The 24,252-nt window shown below is 37.8% G+C and overlaps 2 protein-coding genes across 7 annotated transcripts in view; both read left to right on the forward strand.

Annotated features, from left to right (window-relative positions):
* The window catches only part of LOC124869747 (receptor-type tyrosine-protein phosphatase S-like), a 112,517-nt gene extending 107,448 nt beyond the window's left edge, over positions 1 to 5,069 (forward strand). For all 6 annotated transcript variants that reach the window (XM_047367832.1, XM_047367827.1, XM_047367829.1 and 3 more), the window contains one exon: positions 1,528 to 5,069. In XM_047367832.1, coding sequence (XP_047223788.1) covers positions 1,528 to 1,596 — 69 coding nt within the window. In that variant the 3' untranslated portion in view covers positions 1,597 to 5,069. The remainder of the gene's footprint in view (positions 1 to 1,527) is intronic.
* A 6,789-nt stretch (positions 5,070 to 11,858) lies between these two features.
* On the forward strand, positions 11,859 to 23,826 carry LOC124869855 (GRAM domain-containing protein 2B-like). Its single transcript, XM_047368019.1, has 13 exons — positions 11,859 to 12,066; positions 13,098 to 13,226; positions 13,347 to 13,404; positions 16,762 to 16,834; positions 17,075 to 17,178; positions 18,960 to 19,049; positions 19,608 to 19,679; positions 19,768 to 19,830; positions 19,918 to 19,993; positions 20,074 to 20,130; positions 20,217 to 20,316; positions 22,384 to 22,494; positions 23,063 to 23,826. The coding sequence occupies exons 1-13, from the start codon at positions 12,029 to 12,031 to the stop codon at positions 23,076 to 23,078; spliced, it is 987 nt and encodes a 328-aa protein (XP_047223975.1). The 5' UTR covers positions 11,859 to 12,028; the 3' UTR covers positions 23,079 to 23,826.
* The last annotated feature ends 426 nt before the right edge of the window (positions 23,827 to 24,252 follow it).

Consider the following 24,252-nt stretch of genomic DNA (forward strand, 5'->3'; position numbering starts at 1 on the left):
ACTAATAAATTCGGCCAGATTCCTAGAAAGAAGAGCAGCTCCATCCAAAGTGGGGTGGATGCCGTCTCTCCGGATCAGTCCAGGTTTTCCCCAAAATGTTCGCCAATTATCAATGTAACCCACATTGTTTTCTGGACACCACCTAGACAGCCAGCATGACAGCATGCGGCTAAACATGTCGTTACTGGTCCGATCGGGGAGGGGACTAGAGAAAATCACGGAGTCCGACATTGTTTTGGCAAACTTACACACCGAAGCAACACTAACTTTGGTGACCTCTGATTGACGTAACCGGGTGTCATTACCGCCAGCGTGAATAACAATCTTACTGTATTTACGCTGATCCTTAGCCAGCAGTTTCAGGTATGATTTGATGTCGCCCGTTCTGGCCCCTGGCAGACATTTGACTATAGTCGCTGGTGTCTCTAGTGCCACGTTTCTGACTATGGAGCTGCCAGTTACCAGAGTTGGCTTCTCAGCGGGTGTGTCACTGAGCGGGGAAAATCTATTAGAAACGCAGACGGGTTGGTGGTGACCTGTGGGCTGGGATCTAGGACTATGCTTTCTATTACCGTCACCCAGCCGGCCTGAAGCCCCGGCTGCGCGGGCTCTGCTGGAGGACTGCTACGGGGAGCTACCCTCTGTGGCTCCGCGCTGGCTAAGGGGCCTCGGCTATCTGCTGGTTTTTCAACAGCGCGGAGCCGGGCCTCCAAAACTACAAAAATGCTACATTTATTACACGTACCATTATCACTAAAGGAGACAGAGGAGTAACTGAACATCTGACACAGAGACCAGGAGAGAGGAGAAGACTCAGAGAGAGAAACAGCAGAATGGGTAGCCATGGTGGAGCTAAAGCTAAGCTAGCGACCCCTTACCACTACTAGAAAAACCGTGTAAAACATGGAGAGTCCCCAAATGTTAAAAGTAGCAACAGAAAGTAAGTGTTTTAACGTGCTTATGTATTAGAACAAGTAAGAGATATCACAGTAGAGAGAAATCAGATCAAACGAGAGAGCTTCACACACCAAACAATTTACCAACAGCAAAAACAGGAAGTGACGTTACCCAGAACAACAGAGCATCCACGTCCCCATCATACATACATATACATATATATATATATATATATATACATATATATATATGTATATATATATATATATATATACATATATATATATATATATATATATATATATACAACACATATACATATATATATATATATATACAACACATATATATATATATATATATATATATATACACTGTATATATACTGTATGTATATATATATATGTATATATATATATGTGTTGGTGTGTGTGTCTTAACGATAATTATCTAAGATATCTTGAAATTTAAATATGGAAATATTATTAATTATTATTAGTATGGAATTTTAAAATAAAAAATGCTTAGGAAACCTAATAAAAATGAAAATAGACTAAATATAGTGATTAATGCCTTTCTTTAATAAGTACCTGGCTGTTTTCTTACTTTCTTTGTCTGTCTGTCCTCCAGGATGAGTACCAGTTCTGCTATCAGGCTGCTCTTGAGTACCTGGGTAGCTTTGACCACTATGCAACATAAGAGAAGAGAAAGCCGCACATCCACCTTTCTGCTTTGATGTCAACAAAACAACAAACGACATGAAGGAGAGAGAGAGAGAGAGAGGGGGGTGTGATCCAAAACAACGGCAACAACTTTTCCTGGAAGCAAGATTTAAAGACCAATTCTTCAACAACTAGCAACAAAAACAGCAACAAGAATTCCCTAAAAGCAGCTGAGCTCACCAGAGTTTCCCTGCTGGGCGAGGAGACTATCCATGTGTAATCCATATACTTACCTCAGTGTTCCAGTGTGAAGGACGTATAAATACATGTGTGTTGTGGTCAGCTATCTCAAGTATGAACCCGTGAAATACAAAAAGGTTTCTGAACAGGAGTTACGCTACTCTATGTGTGTAAAATACAAAAAGATTTAAGAGAAAAACAGAAAAAACACAAAGAGCCTGGATATTTGCTGCACCCTAAATGGGCTTTTTATCCTCAACTTTATATCTATTAGTTTGATCTACTAAAGGAGTAACAAGGTGAACATTTCTTTGTGTCTATGAGTCTATTTCAAAGACGTCTATGGACCCACTAGACCTGAGGACTGCTGGAGACGCAGGTGGATGCTCATTTACCAGATGCACAGTGCCAAGACAAAATCGCGCAGCGCGAGCAAGAACTGTGGCCTATAAGGAGGCATGGCTCCTATTTGTTACCCAGCACAATGTCAGTCAGAGAAAAGTCAGGCCCCAGGTTTACCGTCCCCAGTCTTGTCAGCTCTGAGTTACAGTTGACCTTGGAGCCGCATTTAGAGCCCGCAAAGTCCAGAAGCTGGCTGGGATCTGTAATCCAGTGCATTCCTCATCAACAAAAAAGTCCTGCTTGCTGTTTGCTATCGTCTTTGTTCATCATCCATCCTGGTTCCTCTTGAATGTCTGTCCCCATATGTTGGTTCAGCAGCTGCTTATTGAAGGATATACTAGCAAAAGATCTGAGCTCTATGTTTCTCTTACAGTTTGGTATATTTTTCTCTCATATCTGCTGGTCTTTGTTTTAGATGTTTTTCTTTGCCTTATGCAGACTTGATTTTCATCTTTTTAACACGCTGCTTGATGCTTAATGCATTGTTTGCCAAGCTTCTGTTGTGAAACACGACATCTTAAGTTAAGGATGAAATTTGGGACATGGTCATCTTCCCACTCTGATGTTTCCCTACTTGAATTGCACCCCTTCGCTGAGCCTACTGCTGATGGAAGATAATGAAAGAAATCCTAGCTTAAGGTACAGTGCCTTGCAAAAGTGTTCAAATATTCATACTCCCATGAACTTTTTTCACCTTTGGTCATGTTTCAACCACAAACTACAATTTTTTTTATTAGGAATTTATGGGATTGAACTACACACGTTAGTGCAAAACATGTGAAGTGGAAGGAAAGGGATACGTGGTTTTTCAAATTTTCATGTTTGTCCCATCAAAGATCCAACAAGGATATAAAAAGATGTTAAGAAATGCTGTGAAGATCAAGAGTGTGGGTTTTTCTTTCTCCACATTTCCAAATTTCTCACGCAAAAATCTGAAAAGTGTGGCATGCGTTTGTATTCAGCCTACTCACCTTCACCCCCCAATAGTCTTTGGAGCATCTATACCAGCTTTTATTTTTGCCCATTTTTCTTCGCTAAATAGTTTAAAGTCAGTCAGATTGGATAGAAACATAAATTTTCAAGTCTTGCCATAGACTCTTCAATGGATATATGTATGAACGAAAGGAATATTCTTTGATATAAACAATAATGTTTTAGATCTGGCTGCTTGTTTGGGTTGTTGTTCTGCTAGAAGGCAAACTTCTGCCTCAGTATCAAGTGTTTTACAGCCTCTAACAGGCTTTCCTGCAGGTTTGCCCTGTGTTTAGCTTCATCCATTTTCCCATAAACTGTTTAGTAAAAATCATTTCCCACAACATCATACTACCACCACCATGTCTCATGATGGGGATAGCGAGTTCAGGGGGATGTTTTAATGTTAGTTTCCTGCCATACATGGTGTTTAGCATGTAGGCCACAAAGTTTGGTCTCACCTGAGTTTACTGTTTAGATGACTTCTTAAGGAAAGTGGTTGTGTTGGAGGTTATTTTGGGGTATCAAAGTGATGGGGGCTGGATATAAATGTATGCCCCAGTTTTTAGGTAAAAAAGTCTGAAAATCAGCCATCATTTCCTTCCATAATCAACTAATGCTCACACATTCTGTTGGTCTATCACATAAAATCCCTATAAAATGCATTAATGTGATTAAAACAAGACAAAATGTGGAAATTACTTTTGCAATATGCTGTATATTTCCTATCCCTTCTCCAATCCTTCATCGAACCCCTTTATATTTTTTTGTTTCATTTATCCATCTGTACAGAAGTTCCCAACTTCACCAGCCAATGTAAACTGCTCAGACTCTCGCGATATTGGTGTGTATCTTTTACCTAATTTGAACTATAATCTCAATTGGTCCTATTTCTTGCTTAAAGAGCACATTGAAGTCCCAGTTTTAGACATTTTGGGCAGGTCCACCACTTTTGTACATACAGTCTGCCACTAGAGTCCCACGCAGCACCATTCCAAACATCCGAGCACAGCGTATATAAAGTGGGACTGGATGTGATGTACTACTTAGCGTTGCTAAAAAGCCTTATTGTTCTCGTTCACTTTGTCGTATTTATATCATATTGTTTTTAAAAATATATATTATTCTATTTTGTTATTTTAATTTCTTTTACAGATAACCAACAACATGTTTGTTTTTGATGTTGAAGTATGATGTCACTTTTTGTTTTGTTTTGTTTTTTCCATTTTTTATGTGCTTTTTTTAATTATTTGCTTTGTAATGAGAACATATGCCCTCTGTGTAGGGTACTATTTGATACTAATTACTGATGTCTGATTAGTTATAGAGATGTACATTAGAGGCAGAGCTATGTGAGGTTTACAGTGATGCCCCTTTGACCCCCACTTCCCCTAGATGACCTATACGTAGCTACAGCAGCAATGCATTTAAGGGCATTGGAAAAGTTCGACATATAGAGGAGAGGTTTGAGGTAAATTTTCCTGATATGCTGTTGGTGTTTAGTTTGCTTGAAAGCACACAGTAGCAGGTGTATTTTTGACAGGGAGTGGGTACAAATTGTCTATCTACACACTTTACACCCACACACACACACACACAACCTCAGAGGTTATTGTTTAAATCTGATCTTATTCTCATATGAACTCTATGTGTGGTCCTGACGTCTTGACAATGTTTGAACATATATGGAATATGTTACTCCTTCAATTTCTAATGATTATTGTGTCAAGAGAAATATATAATCAGGCACACGCGAAACATATAATGAACGTGTTGAGGGCCAGCTCTGATGATGCCATACCCCTCACTTATGTACTTGTTCTTTCCTTTCAAACCATAGATGTAGATATTGTATCTTGAATTTGTATTAAAAGCAGGATGGTTGGATATGCGACACTCCGCCTCTTGATTCCTTTTGTCTTTCTGTGTTTTTCACTCCTACTCCACCAGATGGAGCCAAAGTCAGCTGAACGGAAATGGTCTCCTGTCACTAAACACAATTTAATTTCTATTTCAGCACTCAAAATAGCAAAAATATGTTTTTCAGTTAGCTTGGAAATACAACAGTATGTGGCATTGAGCTCTGCTGAAGAGCAGGATGTGCAATAGGAACTGATTTTATATCTTTTTTGTTCTGCTGATCAGACAGCAGCAGATGTTTTTATGTCTGAAATGTAGATGGTAGAGGTGGACCCTTAAGAGATCCTAGGTATATGATGTGCTTGGTCTCTTTTAATCTTCAAGTCGTTTCAACTGTGTTGAATGTACAGGTCCTTCTCAAAATATTAGCATATTGTGATAAAGTTCATTATTTTCCATAATGTCATAATGAAAATTTAACATTCGTATATTTTAGATTCATTGCACACGAACTGAAATATTTCAGGTCTTTTATTGTCTTAATACGGATGATTGTGGCATACAGCTCATGAAAACCCAAAATTCCTATCTCACAAAATTAGCATATTTAATCCGACCAATAAAAGAAAAGTGTTTTTAATACAAAAAATGTCAACCTTCAAATAATCATGTACAGTTATGCACTCAATACTTGGTCGGGAATCCTTTTGCAGAAATGACTGCTTCAATGCAGCGTGGCATGGAGGCAATCAGCCTGTGGCACTGCTGAGGTCTTATGGAGGCCCAGGATGCTTCGATAGCGGCCTTTAGCTCATCCAGAGTGTTGGGTCTTGAGTCTCTCAACGTTCTCTTCACAATATCCCACAGATTCTCTATGGGGTTCAGGTCAGGAGAGTTGGCAGGCCAATTGAGCACAGTGATACCATGGTCAGTAAACCATTTACCAGTGGTTTTGGCACTGTGAGCAGGTGCCAGGTCGTGCTGAAAAATGAAATCTTCATCTCCATAGAGCTTTTCAGCAGATGGAAGCATGAAGTGCTCCAAAATCTCCTGATTGCTAGCTGCATTGACCCTGCCCTTGATAAAACACAGTGGACCAACACCAGCAGCTGACACGGCACCCCAGACCATCACTGACTGTGTGTACTTGACACTGGACTTCTGGCATTTCGGCATTTCCTTCTCCCCAGTCTTCCTCCAGACTCTGGCACCTTGATTTCCGAATGACATGCAGAATTTGCTTTCATCCAAAAAAAGTACTTTGGACCACTGAGCAACAGTCCAGTGCTGCTTCTCTGTAGCCCAGGTCAGGCGCTTCTGCCGCTGTTTCTGGTTCAAAAGTGGCTTGACCTGGGGAATGCAGCACCTGTAGCCCATTTCCTGCACACGCCTGTGCACGGTGGCTCTGGATGTTTCTACTCCAGACTCAGTCCACTGCTTCCGCAGGTCCCCCAAGGTCTGGAATCAGCCCTTCTCCACAATCTTCCTCAGGGTCCGGTCACCTCTTCTCATTGTGCAGCGTTTTCTGCCACACTTTTTCCTTCCCACTGAGGTGCCTTGATACAGCACTCTGGGAACAGCCTATTCGTTCAGAAATGTCTTTCTGTGTCTTACCCTCTTGCTTGAGGGTGTCAATAGTGGCCTTCTGGACAGCAGTCAGGTCGGCAGTCTTACCCATGATTGGGGTTTTGAGTGATGAACCAGGCTGGGAGTTTTAAAGGCCTCAGGAATCTTTTGCAGGTGTTTAGAGTTAACTCGTTGATTCAGATGATTAGGTCCATAGCTCGTTTAGAGACCCTTTTAATGATATGCTAATTTTGGGTTTTCATGAGCTGTATGCCAAAATCATCCGTATTAAGACAATAAAAGACCTGAAATATTTCAGTTAGTGTGCAATGAATCTAAAATATATGAATGTTAAATTTTCATCATTACATTATGGAAAATAATGAACTTTATCACAATATGCTAATATTTTGAGAAGGACCTGTATATAAGTCAATTTTGTGATAGGATGTTTTGTTAATGTTTCTGACTATTTTTGCAGTTCCTTAAATAAACCTAAAATGGCAAAGTTACAAAAAAAAAAGCAGCACATCTGTTCCTAAGGATAAAACATTCCTATTGAAAAACATGAACTGTGCCCTTTTCCATCCCATGTTTATTTTCACATAAGCTAATGAAATAAAAAAAAATAGTGAAACCAGGAAAATGTTTCCAACTGGACAAAACGAAACAGAAAATCAGAAACAGAAAATTCTAAATGAGAATATTTTTTATATAAATCAAAACTGAAATGTAACATTTTATAATTACAATTTTTTATACTTATTTATATTATGATTCAAAGTCATCCTTAAAAATGGCCTTGATTTTTAACATCATTTTCTTTATCATCAGACCAACAATTGTCAGTTGTGGACTGAAACAGTTTTACTTTAAAAAAAAGGGTGTAAAACAGAGGAGAGATCAAAACAACAAATCACTTCCTTCAACATGGACAGAACATTTGGATCTGGGCTCTGGTAAATGTTTGGACCAGAGCCTAAACAGACTGGAACATTTCAGTATATTATGATTTAGAATGACATGGTTCCCTATGCAGGCTTAAAAAGTTGGGAATTTGCTTTTATTTTTTAATTATGTCTGCATAAATATGCAGAGTATAAATAACTGAGTATAAATATGTTTGTTTTTCCAGATCTTTTCTTCTTATTTCAGTTTTTAAATGACAAAGATCTTGTATTTGTTTAACATTTCTGCGGATTTTCCATTGATATTTCAATCCACACTCATTTAAAAACAAAAAAAAGTGTATTTCATTAATTATTTGGTCTCTAGGATACTTTATTTCGATTAAACTGCACCTGTGGCTCTTGAACTGGGTCTGATTTAAATGCTAAGAAAACTAAAACTGCTATTTATTCATTTATTTATTTATATATATGTAACTATCCCACTGTAGCTTCCATTGTAGTTCTGGCTGTATGTTTAAAGTCATTGTCAGGCTGGAAGGTAACCCTCCACCCCAGTCTCGACCTGTAACAGGTTTTCTTCCAGGTTTGCCCTGTAGTTATCTTCCTAGCGACTTATTTATGTATTTAATTTTGCCATAGAGGTAAAGATTTCAGTGTTCACAAAACCGAGCATTCAAAGAATCTTCATTTAACGTAATATTACTCCTCTGGTTTCAGATTTTGACAGCTCATTTATTTTAGCCAAGATGCCAAAAAGAAATACAAGCTGTGAAATTGCTCAGGCTTGTTTTGTTTCATGATTTGAGGAACCCACATATAATAGGACCCAATTACTATTCAAGCAAATAAAGGTGAATATTTTGTACACAAACTTCCAGGATGTTTTTGAAAAACTCCAGAGGGAAATCTAGAAATTTGAATGTCAAAGTTAAATTTTAAATCTAAAAAATTTGCTTTCATGATGACCGTTAATGAAGCTGTGGCTAAAACACATTCATCTGATAATAAAGCTGATTTTTCAGTACAACAGCTGCTAGAGCCATCACTGGATCAGATTTTTCCCTCTCCAAACACATTAGAAATAGATGAAGTTGGGCCAGAAACTTTCTTTCCAATCCTTGGTAAGTCACATAACACAGAAGGATCTTTGAAGAATAACAAAACAATTATATTTTCACCCATTGAAAATAGCAGCCTGTTTAAAAATCAAACTTCCTTCCATTGCTTTATTTTCGCTAAATGCAAAATAACATGGTTAGGCATAAAATACTAGTCTTTGCACATAGGTAATTCCTAAACAGATGGATTTGCTTTTTTACTTATGTTCAGCACTAGTTCCTGGGACTGATAGCATGTTTGCTTAAAAAAGTGAAAAGTGGATAAGTGGTTGATAAAGAGTGAGCCAAACTGTCCTGTCTTCAGTGTTTTATGGTTGTAGCAAAATAGTGAGAATAAAGTGCCTTTGAGGAAGACTGCTTGTAACGAGAATCCTAACGTTTTCATTTGAAATAGTTTCTAGTGTGTTCGTATTGGTTAACCACTAGAGTTTAGAAGCATTTTCTGTCTTTTAGGTCAGATTTAGGTACTTTAAGGAATAGATCATATAAAAAAACAATACGAAGTCAGGAACTCGATGTGACATTGGTGAAAATGCAGCTAAAGATTAAAGAAGAACTTTGGAATAACATTTAAAGAACCAAAACTATTCATCAAAATTACATTAAATGATTAGAAGAAAATCTGTCTGCTTTAAAGCAAAAATGCAGCCTTTTGCTCTAATCTCAAATCAGTTTTTACTCTTTCAATTTAAAGTTAAAGATAAAAAACTTTCAGTTTCAGCTAATTCAGTTAGCCCCATTCGCTTGCTCTTCTGTAAAACTCACATGTAACACTTATTAGACAACAAGCACAGAAGAGCCACAGGAACAATGCGGCTGTTTCTCAGACTGTTTATTACAGTGGTAGGCTGCAACTTCTATACGCCACAGATTCACAAAGTTCGTGCAGACCTGACACAGGAAAGGTAGATGCCAAGAATGTTGATCTTTACATCAGTGATAATGAGGGTTATCTGCTTTTATCTTCTAGTGCATGACACACCCATGTCTGATCCAACCTGCTGTGCTCCTAATTACGAACCCAACTGAGCTCTGCATGTGTTTCACTTTCTATAGCCCATGCAGGATGTAGAGGAAAGGTTCATCTGTTTGCACACACCATTGTTGTGTGACTAGTCACTGTTTTCCCTGTTGCTCAGTATTACATTTTTGTTTTTTGCTCTGTCTCTTCCTTGAGGTCTTTCAGAAAACTAATCGGTTTCACGATTGCCCATTTCAAAGAAACAAGGAAAAAAATAAAACAAGATAGAACAAGAATGAGCCCTGGCTGTAAATATTAAATTGAAACAGTCCTCCATCTGAATGACCTGAAATACACTGGCACACAGTCCTGCGTGTTTCAGATATTTTCCTGCTCCATCTCACCAGGCTCTGTGGAATAAATTACCTCACCAGGTTGTCATTAGGTTTGAAGAAGCTGCAGTTATCTTTTCATCAGGATGACTCAGATGTTTTGCATGAGTCTTAATCATATTTTTATCGTTATCAGAATATAAAAGTAGTTCTTGCCTTGTAACCTTTGCACATTCTGTCACATTACATCAACAGGCTTTATTGGGATTTTATGTAATAGCTCAACACAAAGTAGTGCAATACTGCAAGGTCAATGAAAAATTATATTTCAAAACGTTTTAGAAAGAATCCTACAATGTGAGTTGCATACAGTGTGCATTCCAACCCTTTTAATTTATTTCATCTAAATCAAATCTAGTGTGATCAAATTGCCTTCAAAAGTCCCATAGTTAGCAAACAGAGTCCATCTGTGTGTAATGTAATCTCAGTGTAAATCCAGCTGTTCTGTGAAGCCCTCAGAGGTTTGTTAAAGAACGTTAGAGAACAAACAGCATCATAAAGACCAAGAAACACAACAGACAGGTTCCAGATGTTCAAAGCTCATTACTGAAAAGCAATAAAAACAGTATAGTACAACTGTTAACCTACCAAAATATAATTGTTCATTTAAATTGACAGACCAAATGAAGAAATCAGTTAAATAGCCTATGGTAACTCTGGAGAAGATGCAGATAACCACAGCTCAGGAGGAAGAACCTGTTCATTAGAAAACTACTGGTCATGCACTCCAAAAATCTGGCAGTTATAGAAAAGTGGCAAAAGAAAACCATTGTTGACAGAAAAACCAAGAAGTCCTGTTTGTATTATGATACAACCCATGTAATAGACAGCAAACATGGTGAAGAAGTTGCTCTGGTCAGATGATACAAACATTAAACTTATTAGTCCACATGTGAAACGCTATATGTGGAGGAAAACGGCACATCACCCCTGAAAACACCATCCAACACAATGGTGGCAGGTGGATAAATACAAAAACTTGCTAGAGGCTGCAAAGTACTTACACTGAAGCGGGGGTTCACTGGGACGGCGATGCTAAACAGTGAGGACTACACAGCAGTTTAGATCAAGGCATATGCTTCATAACAGCACAATCATTGTCTACACCTAAATCCAACTGATAATCTGTGGTAAAACTTAAAAACTGTTTTTCACAGGCACTCTCGATTGAATTCAATTCCATAATACTTTATTAATCCTATGGGGAAATTAAATTCACTCTCCATCCAGTCTGACTGAGCTTGAGGAATTTTGTGAAGAACTGGTAAAAATGTCAGTTTTTACATGTGGAAAGCTCGTAAAGACAAACTGCAAAAGACTTGCTGGTGTAATTTAGCGAAAGCTGGTTGTACAAAGCATTGACTCTGGGAGGCTGAATGCAAATGCACACTCTTTTTTTTTTTTTTTGTATTATTTCTAAACAATATACAAATAGAAATAATAGTTTGTTTATACTTTCAGAAATTAAAGGCAGGAGGCAGAAAATAAGCTACAAATGCATCACAGATGGATCCATAAATAAACAACAAATAATTATAATTTGCAGACTCTTTCTAATTCTAAACAGCTTGCATGGTGACCTGACTGTGACAGTCGCGGAGTAAATGTGAAACTGTGGAGTCACTGACTTTCATTGTATGCGGGCTGTTAATCTTTCTGCCTGTCTGATCGCTATCTGCGCAGGCTGAACAGGTTACAAGGCCTACATCTGCGTGACTGTCTGTCATGTGAAAGTAAACCGCTGTCCGCATACTTTCTATGAATTTGCGCGTGTCGCAGGCCACGCCCATCCGCACAGCTTTTACCTTTGCAGCGGCCTCTGATTGGTGTATTTGAAACAGCGCTTCCACACCTGCATGCCCTGAAGAAGTGGGAAGTCTAATTTTCTGTCTTACCTGCTTTTTCCCAGGAGACTTTCAGGGGAAAACAGCAGTAAAGATCCACAGGCAGAGAGTTACTGAACCTGCGCTGGAGCGACAAAGTCATCAGATTCTCGTTTGATTTTCTTGTGACTTTATTGTGTTGAAGTTGCGAGATCTGTTTTATCATGACTCAGAAAAACAGGAAACTCTCAGTGGACAGTTCGTGAGTATTTCTCTATTTTAAAAATTAAATCTGAATTATACTTTTACTTATTGTATTGCTCCTCTAGGCTCTTTCGAGGGGTTTCGCCTTTAAATAAGATCCATCCCTTATAATGATAAATTGGGGCTTGGTGGTTGTTATTGCTATGTGACCAGACTGTTTTGCGTGGTTTTGAAAGTGAAACCAACCTCCAGAGATCCCTGCTGTGTCCCAGAGACTGCAGGATGACTCAGAGATGCAGTAGACCTGACAAATTACTCGCACTTCTTGGACTTGGACTCACGTTGTCACTATTACAATCTCAGACCTCAATGTTTTCCCTAACCTGTCTGCTCTGTTCCTCTGAGTCCTTCACTGAACAGCTGAATTTATACTCAGATCAAATTACACATGGATGAACTTTATTTGCCAGCCCAGCCATATTTAAAGGCCTATAGTTGCACTGGATTTTATTCAGACCTAAGGCAGTACAAATACCAAAGCCAGGCAAAACTTTTGATATGTATTTATATTTTTTATCTAAATCCCATGCATTCAAATACGTCCTCTCCACAAATATGCCCTGCTATGTGTTGGTCTATCACATCAAATTCTGATCAAATGAATTGAACTGTGTGGAAGTAACATGATGAAATGTGAATATAAATAGGAGCCTTTCTACCTGACAGATATATCAAACGGGATTATAACAATGAACACTTCTTGCAGCTGTTTACTTTTCATCCATGCCTCCTGTAGAGCTGAACCCATTTCTTTGTTGATGCTTTACAAGCTGTTTGTGTAAAAAGAACCACATTCTCCTTTCTGTATGAGACGGAGCAGTGAAGCTGAAGGTAATGAAATGATGTTTACTGTCAGCACACTGGAGCCGCTTTTGATCGGTGACGCCTCTAAAAAGGCTGCACATCTACTTGTGTTCCCATCAGCGATTTCATTTCTTTACCTTTGTTTCGCATCGATCTGAACTGTGTGAGGCTCATTTAAAAAGCTGGGTCATACCATTGACTTTCCCCCCGATTCTCCTGGGTTAGAAGCGTGGATGAGTTAACCCCTCTTGTCATGAGAAGAGGTAGCTGCAAGAAATGCAGCCGGAGCCTGAGTTTGGGAAACGTTGAATCGGAGGCCAGGCAGCTAAATCAAAGCTTGAAAATGAGCTTCAGGTAAAGTACACAACCCATTCAACACCAAAAATATTCAATTGAGAGAAAACATTAAACGTATTTTAAGATTTAGCCATGATGCTGTATATTCGAATTTAACTGAGCCCTTTGTGACTTCAGGGACCAGACCCTAGCAGGCGATCACGTTGGCAGATCGGATGTGCTCATCATCAGTCATGTAAGTCCGCTCAAATAAGATCCATACCTTCCTCATTCACTGATTACCTGATAGCATCACCTTTTAAAGGTATAGACAACCATTATCTAAATGTGTAGCTCTAATTGTGATTTAGACTTTCTGATACAAGCAGCTTGTCAAATATCTGTAAAAGCATCTTGTTATAAAGAAACTTAAAGGCTTTTAATGTCAAGATTTTACAGGTTCTGGCCAACTGCTTTTTGTCTCATTACAAACATAATCTTCACTGTATTCTATTGGGATTCAATGCGATAGATCAACACAAAGTGGTGCCTTATAATTGGCTACTTAAATATTTTGAGGCATAAAAACTTCCTATCATTTTACTAAAATAAAATTGATTAGTTTCATTTCAATAACCAATCTGCACTTAATCGGGGTGGGGCGGGGGGTATATTAATGTTGGCTTTTTCAAAAGGAATCAGATTTATATACTAGAAAAGTAAAAGTATTCTTCAAATGGTCAAAACTTTAGTTGAAACTGAGTGATTACACTGTAACTGGGACTGCTCGTATGTAAACATATATTTAAAAAAAATCAAAATAGAAAAATGCTGAAATTATAAATAATAAATAAAATAAAACAATAATAACTGTCATAACTAAAAATTTAATTATTTTGACCAAACAAAAATCCTAATATTTAATGGTGTTACTGAAAGATCCTATATACAGTATGTATTTAAATTTAGGAGGAATGTATTGAACAAATTTAGCTGAACTTCCTTCTTGTTGCTCCTAGATTTCTCCCATTTAAATTTTTAGCTGGTTGCACAGATTTGTTGTGATGACATGTGGTGTAGCTTCCACCAAGCAGCAAATCTTGCACATTATCTGTTTTTGATCCTGTTTGTGTAGTGGAATCCAGACTGTTCTCACACCAACGAAATTGAAATGAGTTTTTTTCCTAAACATCGCTGTTGTTGCTGCTGATGCCATTTTGCCATTTTGTACCTGTTCAGTCTTGCTAAATGCTGCTGTCTACCCCTTTGGACATTTCCTACTGATCATGAGTCAATTCATGCTGCTGCCTCTCCTTTGTCCAACAGCTGGTGCTGAGTGGGAGTCAGATTGGAAATCCAATGAAATATCTGATTAATAGGAAACCTTTGCTAGTAGAATTAGAAAGGAGCTGTTAGTACACACACTAATATACTGCCAAAATGAATGAGTACAAAAATGGTCTCAACCGCACTAGTTCTTGGTCACACATGTTTTACATTATTGTATTGTAATATTGTTATATTGTTATATTTCCCGGCTCCACCACATGTGTATCAGTCGAATAAAAAAAACAAAACAGGATAACATCAAGTCAGTTACGAAGATGACTCAGAAGTGGACCAGTGTTAGTCATCATCATGTCTTTATTTGTATATGTAGGGTCTGGAAAAAAAAATTCAGACCTCTTGAACCTTTGTACATTTTGTCATGTTCCAACCACAAAGTTATAGGTTTTTTTGTCTGTGGAAATTAAATGAAAGGTTTAGTGGTACAGTGTTATAGAGTGGAAGGAAAATGATACATAGTTTTCAAAATGTTTTATAAGTAAAAATCTGAAAGGTTAGGTGTGTATTTGTTTTTTGTTTATTTCCCCCTTTTACTTTGACCATTCACCTAAACTGAGAGGCTGGGAAAGAAGGGAGCATAAATCAAAGAAGCAACCAAAGGGCCCATTGTACCTCTGGAAGATCTGTAGAGATCCACAGCTCAGGTGGTAGAATCAGTCAAAAGGATAACTATTAGTCCCACAAATATCTGGCCTTTACAGAGAAGAGGTAAGAAGATAGTAAATGAGACCGAGGTTCACCTCTCAGCAGAACGGTGAGCCTAATTATACAGCCAGAACTACATGGTTTAAGTCGAAGCATACTCAAATGTTAGTGTGGAGGGGGTCAGTGTAAAGCTGGCAGAGACAGACACCAAAAGACTTACAGCTGCTCATGATGCAGTATTGACTCTGTGGGGCAATACTGCATCATTTTTTCAGGTTTATATTTGTAAACAATTTTGATAAAGTCCCAATAAAATCCATGGAAGTTTGTGGTTAAACTGAGGCAAAATGTAACAAGTTTCTGTTGGCAAGAACACTGCCAAGGCACTAAATTTTAAGTGTGTCCTTTATGTAAGGCGCCTTGTGATTTGTATCTTAAAAAATGACATATAACATAACTTATTTCCTTACACAGAAGTCCACAAATAATAGTCTAAGTGTTTGACAGTTAAAACTTGGGTAACGTGGTGTTGGATAGCAGGGCAATGATCACAAACACATCAGCAAATTAAACAAGGAGAATATGTTCTGGAGTGGCCCAGTCAAAGTCAAACTTCAGCCCAACTGAAAGGCTGTTAAGAGAGCTGTGCAAGAACAAAAGCCTTTGCTTCTGCATCCAAGCCAAGTTCCTAAATAATTAATGGCCTCGTTTGCTAACCCATGTGTTACTATTTCTCTGTAGATACAGTAGATGCTGTTTTTCATTGTGTTTTGATACAGGGCACCATCATATTTCAACTATGACTGCATATATATGGTTTCTAAATTTTACATTATCTGCTGGCCTCCGGTCCACTTCAAAAACATTCTCTGGATTGGTAAAGGTTTTTTGTCCATTTTAATAGTTTAACGAACAAACTAAAGAAACTTAATAAATATTATGCGAAATTTGTTAAATTAATTAAATTACTTTAATAAAAATGCTCATAAAATTTTTTTGTTTTGGCTAAAATACTGGATTTCAAATTTTTTCACAACTAATCAATATAAGAAAAACAAGAAGTAAACAGTGACACAGGAAGAAAAGAGCTAATATATTTACCCACTGTGTTATATTAACCTTACCCAGTAGGTGTACGGCCCAGACTATACAAGTACTCAGGTGTCTTTTTTATTTTTTATTTAAATAAAGCCATGTTAACCTGTGCTTGTGCAATTTATGTAATTCTATTGTTTTATTGCCAGTGTCTAAGATTGCATTATATACCTTAGAGAAGCCCTGCCTTCTAACTGATTTCATTTGTGTGCAGCAGGACGTTATACTGGCAGCTAGTTGTCACTGTGTGGACATTAAAACAATAAAAGATTATCTTGGCCAGATAATCCATTAGGCATTAGTTTTTATCTCCAGTGTTTGAAGTGTTTGCTTGACCTGCACTAAAACGTCCAAAATAAATGATTTTATTCCCAGAAACATGTCAGTGATCATCAACTGTCATCGTGTTGCTTCTGCTCCTAAGGAAGTATTTGTTACTTCAGATTTGAGTCTAGCATAGAATCCACATTTTTAAATAATTCACTCAACATGCAAAATCTGAACTGTTTTCTGTTTCCCTCCACAGAGCTACTTAAAGTACAATGAAACCTTCCACAAACTTTTTCAAGAGATCCCTAAGGAGGAGAGGCTGACACACAGTGAGTGGTCCCACAATCAGAGTCAGTTACTCGTTCACTGGAATTGATTATGGAAGTGACTTCACATCCTGACTTTTGTTCTCTACTGTCTTAAGTTTTCCAACCATTAGCCTCCTAATACTCATCGACTGCCAAATATTCTGCAGAGGATGCAGAGCTGAAACACCTCATTTGGATAAATGATTCATCAGATGTGCTCATGTTTCCCTGGTGACTCTTTGTGTGCTTGTGTTGCTGCAGCATTTACCTGTGCCTTGCAGAAGGAGGTTCTGTATCATGGAAGACTCTTTGTGTCACAGAACCATGTGTGTTTCTACTCGTCTGTGCTGCTTAAAGCGACCAAGGTAATTTAGGCGATGTGTTTTTGATGTAAAACATGAACATAAGAGAAAAGCAGTGGATGATTCCATTTTTAAAAATGACTAAAAGCCAAACATGTTTTGTGGACTACACTGTTCAATAAGTTATAATATTATTCAAAAGTCCATTTATTTCAGTAACATAATTCACTAAGTGAAACATATCAAGATTAATGATACGTAAACTGATGTTTTAAAGCCTGTACTTGTCTTAATTATGATGATTTTCCATTTACAGCTAATGAAAACATGACATTTTAGATTAGAATATTACATCAGATCAATAAAAAAAAAATTTAATACATCAATGTGGGCTTAATGAAAAGTAGGTTTAATACCTGCTTAAAGGTTGTTATTTCCTTAAATCTGACAAACGAGTCTCTTCAGAACAAATCTTCAAATTTATTAAATATGATTATATACTCTTATTTACCTGAGGTGGAGTAGCATTAGTGGTGTCCTTGTCTTCAAAAGGTGTAAAGGTGTAGCCAACTTAAGCTTTAGCTGTCCAGGGAATGCACTTTATTTTCAGTAGTCAGACATTCCAACCTAATATCGCTTGAAGGGAATGTTCAGGATTTTTTAAAATGAGGTTCAGTTAAAAAGTTAATCAAACAGTTAAACTTCAACCAGGAGTAAACACAGTGTTGTGAAAAAGTACTCAACCCTTGCAGATTTCTTCTGTTTTTTTTTTATCTTTTTTTTTTTTTTGTCACACATTTGTTGGATGATTATTAACATCATCCTACAAATGTTTATGTCAGACAAATGAGTGAAGACAATAAAGTAGTTTTCCAATCATGGTTTTTATTTTTTAAGGGAAACATAGATATTTAAACGGCTTGACCAGTAGAGTCCAGAAACATTTAAATATAACATAATGACCTAATAATCTGACAACATGAAGTAGGCTCAAAGACCTTGAAAAGCAGTGCATCATGCCCTGTTGTAAAGAAATTAGAGAACCGATGAGAAACACAGTGATTGACTTCCATCAGTCTGGAAAGGCTTACAAAACAAGTTTTAAGGCTTTGGGACCCAGAACCACACTGAGAGTCATTATCCATAAACGGAGAAAACACGGAACAGTGGGGAGCCTTTCCAGCAGTGGCCGTCCACCCAAAATTACTAAAACATACAGGATTTAACCTAGAGGTTACAAAGGACATGAGACCAACATCCAGAGCATCTGAACAATTTACTGTAATCTGGAGTCATGAATTCTGCTCTGTGCCAGAAATTCCTGAATGTTCATCTACCAGTTTGTAGCTAAAGCTTACATGCTTTGGATTAGTGCAGCAGAACAATGATCCAAAGCACACCAGCAGGTCCACCGTTAAATGGTGAAAAACCATGAAGGTTTTGGAGTGGCCTTCTCAAAGTTAGCCTCAAATCTGATTGGGATGCTGTGACTTGACAATACTTACAATACCTTTTAGTGGCCAAATCCTTTTTGTTATTCTTTTGCCATCTTCACTTAGTATAAATCCAGATTAGGTGGTCCTGAGACTAAAGGTCACGGCTATTTTTTTTGGGAGGGCAAAGACCAAAGTGGACTCCTACTTTCTTAAAACGACCTAAGAGAAAACCTTCATGGCTGGGTATAGATTGCTACCTCATAAACCTTTGGACCTTACTTCAAGTATTCCAAATAATCTCCTTATGATAATTCTACAATCAGCTATATATGTATGTATAACAAAAAAATAAATGTATGACAAATATAGTATAGCATCCAGAACTGACATGCTTTTATCTCATTACAGGTGGTGATTGCTATTTCCAGTATGAGGGAGATAAAGAAACATAACCCAGCTCTGTCTGTGCTGTCTGTACGAACATCCAGTGGAGAGAAGGTCAGGCTCAGCACACAGCAGTGTTTATGCAGAGCACTTTGGGCCCAGCAGTATGTTGTGCAGTAGAAAAATGTAAAGTCATCTTAGAAAACAGCATCATTATAATGGGGTTAAAACATTGTATGTTTATATTTGCCAGCAATACATTTGCAATTATTGAACTTTAATGCCTTTATAGTTAGCTATGAAAGCCGCTCAGTATGATCCCAAAATACTCCAGTAGTTGGTTTTTATACTCTTTTATTGTATTTTGTGCAGTTTGGGCTTTTAATACATATGAGGTTTTTTTTAGCTGAGACACATTTTCACCTGACTTCTGTTTAACAAGATTAGAAATTCATTCCTGAGATCAGGGAAGAAAATTTATGACACGACTTAATCTCTCCAGCTTTAGCTCTAACTAAAAAATCAATAAAAAATAAAAATTGAAAGACTGACGGAGAATAAGTGAAGCTGGCTTTAGTTTGAAACATTAACCCCAGATCTGCAGAGCAAACCTATCCCCATGCATTGGCCCAGATTTAACCCTCTCTCCTGCCTTTCGTCCTTATCTTTCAGTATTTGTTTGCATTATTTAGGAAGTATACCGTCTGTTACAGACTCCTCCAAAGCCTCTGCTGTCAGGCTCAGGTAAACTCAATGTTCTCCCAGTTCATGAACACAAAGAAACATCACATTTTCAACAGAGATTGTTTTTTTAATTGCTTGTTTGCATCAGGAGGGTAGTCCAAACAGAAGCCCTTACCTGTCCTCTGCAGAGTTCGAAGCTGAGCAAGACATGGTGAGTCTAAAGCTCAGGAGACTTTAGGCAGTATGAGTCCAGAAGAAAACCAAATGGTTCTCAACATGAACATATCCTCGTCTACAGGCTTCCAGCTTTTCTAGTTCAGAGAGTTTCGACAACGTTGATCTTAACAACGGCATTACTCCCATTAATGATGAAGGTACAGATGCAAAACTGAATTGCATTAAGAAGCATCTCTACATAGCCGCAGCATATAACAACACATTTGTGTCTTCCCAGCTAACGGCACATGCAGGTCCACACAAGGAAGCAGCTTTAAAAACGAAAACAGCAGAGGTGAATAAGCCAGAGTAATGAGTCATTAGTGATCGGTGTGATGACGTTTTTATTAATGCTTTCATCCTTTTTCTTTTTTTTTTTAGCCGAGTCATGGATTTCGACATTCCTTGAGAAAGTTGTCCCATTTTTGTTCTTCAGAGAAATTCTGAGTCTTAGAGTTGTCCTTCATATCTTCGTGATCCTGTGAGTAATACTGCAGAAGTCTGCCAAAGTACTGAGTGACTTCAGTAGTATTTTAGTCAAAGACTTTCTCTCTTTCTTTAAAATTGATCTTCCTATTGGCGTCTTGCCTGGTTGTCTAACTCATTTCCTTGTTAAATTGCTTCAATACATTACAAGAAATTTCAGGTCCTTCAAAGCTGGATGTAAATAAAGTAGTTGAACAACTTTAGCTCATAGGTGTACTGCTTAGACCTTAACTATTAAGTTACTCAGCAGATGCTTTAAGTAAAAAAGCCATTTGCATCTAATAAATTAGCTAAAATGATCTCCAACCTCCATCAGCTGATGTGGTTTTAGTATTCTGAATTTTAAGTCACTCCCTGGCATGTCACCGCTTTATGTGTCTAATTAAATGAGCTTCATGCACATAACTTTAAGGCCGTTTGACCAAATATGATATAATCGTATGGCTGAACAAAATGTAACTCTAGCCTTGCAAGATTAAATGTACTTCACTTTTTATCATAACACAATTACAAACCTAGACGCATTTTATTGGGATTGTATGTTATACAAAGAGTAGCACATAACCACCACATCAGTCTCGATTCCTTTGTAGCCTCTAATAGGCTTTCATCTTGGAGTGTACTGAGCTCCATCCATCTTACATCAACTCTAACTAGGTTTCTGACTGTGCAAAGGAAAAGCATTCCCACAGCATGATGCTGCCACCACCATGTTACATTGTGGGGATGATGTTTTCAGGGTAACATGCAGTGTCAGATTTCCTTCACTTATAGCATGTTGCATTTAGGCCAAACATCTAATTTTGGTCTCCTCAGAACAGACCACCTTCTCATGCGTTTGCTGTGTCTCCTAAAGGGTTTGTGGCAAACTGCAAACAGGTCCTCCTAGTGCTTTCTTTGAACAAATGCTTTCCTCTTCCCACTCTGTTATGTAGTTCAGATTTGTGAAGCGCACAACTAACAGTTGTCCTTTTGACGGATTACTTTTCTGATTTAAGCCTCTCCTTGCCCAGTCAATTTAGGTCGGCCATGTCTTGGTAGGCAGCTGCACCATGTTCTTTCGATTTTCAGATGCTGGACTAAAAATGCGCTCTGTGAAATATTTAAAACCCGGTATATTGTCTTATTATCTAACCCTGCTCTAAAGTTCTCCATGTCTGCTTTGGTTCTTGGACTTTATGATGCTGTTTGTTTACCAACGTTCTCTAACAATCCTCCAAGTTATTTCCAAGACAGCTGTATTCATATGTAGGTTGTATCCCACATAGCTGGACTCGATTAAATAACAAGGCGATGTCTGAAAGTGGTGCCCAAACTTTTTTGTAGGGGAGTCGGAGTAAAGGGGCTGTAAAAACAAGCTGAAAAACCATGTGTCCATTTCTTGCTACTTCACAGTCTAGCACTGTTTTGTTTTGATATATAACCTAAAATCTTAATAGAATACATAAAAATTAGTGTGTTTAACCTACAACATGGAATCTCAAAGGGTAGGAATACTTCTGCAAGGTGTCATTCATGTACTAAAGTACTGAAAATAATCTCCACCTCCATCAGTACATTTTTAAGCAAACCCGCTTCATGGAATGCACATGACATGTTTTGGCCTTTTAACCAAACTAGTTCAGTTTTAACCAGTTCAGTTCTTCCGTAAAAACAAACCTCTAATGCTTTTAACAGAAGCGCAGTGTTCTGTTTGAGGTTTCATAATGTGGACTGCTCAATACATCAAATGTGCTAAGAAGAAAACAATCTTTTCCTTTATGTTGGATGGCTTTTTGTGTTCAGAAACATGAAACCTAAACACCTGTGCTGATATGTTGACCTAATAGATTGGCTGACAGCGCTGAAGCGAAGAAAGTCATGAAAACCTTGTGATGAAAAAATAAATCACATGATTTTCACTCGTGCTCTGCTTAGATAGAAGTTACTGATACCTTATTGAAATCAGCATGATCAGTCCATGATTCTCTCAGGCCTTTTTCCCTGAAAGCCAACCTTGGACTGCGACCTGCAGAATCTGAGGTATGGATTGAGCAAATGCTTTGTGCGTGTTCTGTTGCAGGCTGCTATTACTGCTCTTGGCGTCTGGCTACCTCGGGCTGAGAATCACTGCCCTGGAAGAGCAGCTGAGCTCTCTGGGAGCCCTGGCTGATTTGACTTCTCACTACACAGAGTGAGTACAGCCGCAGAAACACAAGGAGGAAGCTACAGGTGGAAGTCTGTTGGGGAGTGGTTAAAACAAAAGAGAAAAGTGATATGGCTCAAACTGGTTTTTAAACAATTAGAACCTGCTGATCGCAATTAGATATGGGGGAAGTAGACTTACCTGTTTTTAGCACAAGTCAAAAGAAAAGTAACTGCATTCCAGACGTTCACACCTACCAGGCTGTAGAGTTTTTTTTTGTTTTTTTTTTTATCTTGAAACAACAAAAGGGAATGAAAACAATAAGTTTATCTTTAGTTTACATATTTGACACAGTTGCTGTTCTTGTCCCATCACTTAGAAGCAGACTCTGTGGCAGCAGCTCAAAAATGAAAAACAACTCACATTTCAGTCATAAAACAATACAATTTACCACATTGTTTTTTGTTTTCAAAAAGCTGTAGTGTAACTCGCTTTCATAAAACTGTTTTAAACAGTGTTTAAATTAGGTTGAACATTTTCCCAGTTAAAGATGAATTTTACCCCTCCTCTGTTTTTATCTCATCTTTCTTCCTCTTCTTGTTTTTTATCCCACCAGGTTCCAGGAAACATAGCCACCTGTCACAAAGGCATCTCAACAATGGAAAGCTACTGAATTTTGTACGCAATACATCTTTGAAAGGAACATGTTTAATTGTTTTTCAGTGTTGCACACAGATACTTTCTCTTCCAACAGAAAATAAACTCTTATTTCTGCTTCTGGGTTCTCTGAACCAGAAGCATGGGCAGGCTACCAGTATCAAGGTGTACCAAGGTTTTAAAAAGTTACAGTTTTAGAACCTCTAAATATTCTTGTCAGACAGTTCGTACGATTTAACCCCATACTGCCTGAATTTCTTTAATTGTTGTCAAGCAGATGCTAAAATAATCAGACTATTCATTTGAACTTTGCTCAGGCAATAGAAATTAATCTACTATGTGTTTAGTATAGCTGCTACCAACTCGAACCCTCGATGAGTGTGGAATATGCCTTAGTTAAGATTTGTAGGATATAAACGCCACCTTGGCTGTATTAACATCCAAAGCATTGTAAGGCAAATGTCGACAATTATCAATAAGGGGTTAATGTCAGAGAAAATGACCGGTAACAGAGTTTTGACAGGAGCAGCATTGTGCTGCCCTTCCCCCACTTGTTGCTGCACACTGGCTAAAACAAGGCACTCTTTAAGGTATGCTGTTTTTATGCTCCCAGTTTACCTTTATAAACAGGAAAAATGTATAATAGTCTGTGCAATAAGGTGTTTATTCTCTCTATGTATTAAAATCAAATCAATAAATGTTGTGCATATAACATCGAAATTATTTTAGTGTAAATAATTGTTTTCTGTTTTACATAAAAATACATAGATCACGTTATACATTTATAGTTTAAGTTTTTTAGTAAATACCATAAAACTATATTAGTTTTACTCAAGGCTAGAGGTCTGCGTGAGAATCGTTTACCGGCCCATGCCTAACGGGACTGTCTGTGAGGAATGACGTAGCGCCAGGCAGCTAACAAAGCCGTGGCTGTGATTTTTTTTTATCAAGAATATTTGCGCATCTGAGAACAGACTCGAGTTTAACTAAGCTGGAATATGAACTCATTTAATGTTATTGTTTAAGCCCCTCATTCTGTAGGAAGTCCAAATATTGTACTTTTAGTGTTAGAATTTGTCGATTTTATTCTGGTAATGACGAGATCTAACCAGCAGAGGGCAGTCAGCCCTTGCAGATTTCTTAAAGCCC

This window comes from Girardinichthys multiradiatus, chromosome 6, assembly GCF_021462225.1.
Source record: "Girardinichthys multiradiatus isolate DD_20200921_A chromosome 6, DD_fGirMul_XY1, whole genome shotgun sequence".
Taxonomy (NCBI): domain Eukaryota; kingdom Metazoa; phylum Chordata; class Actinopteri; order Cyprinodontiformes; family Goodeidae; genus Girardinichthys; species Girardinichthys multiradiatus.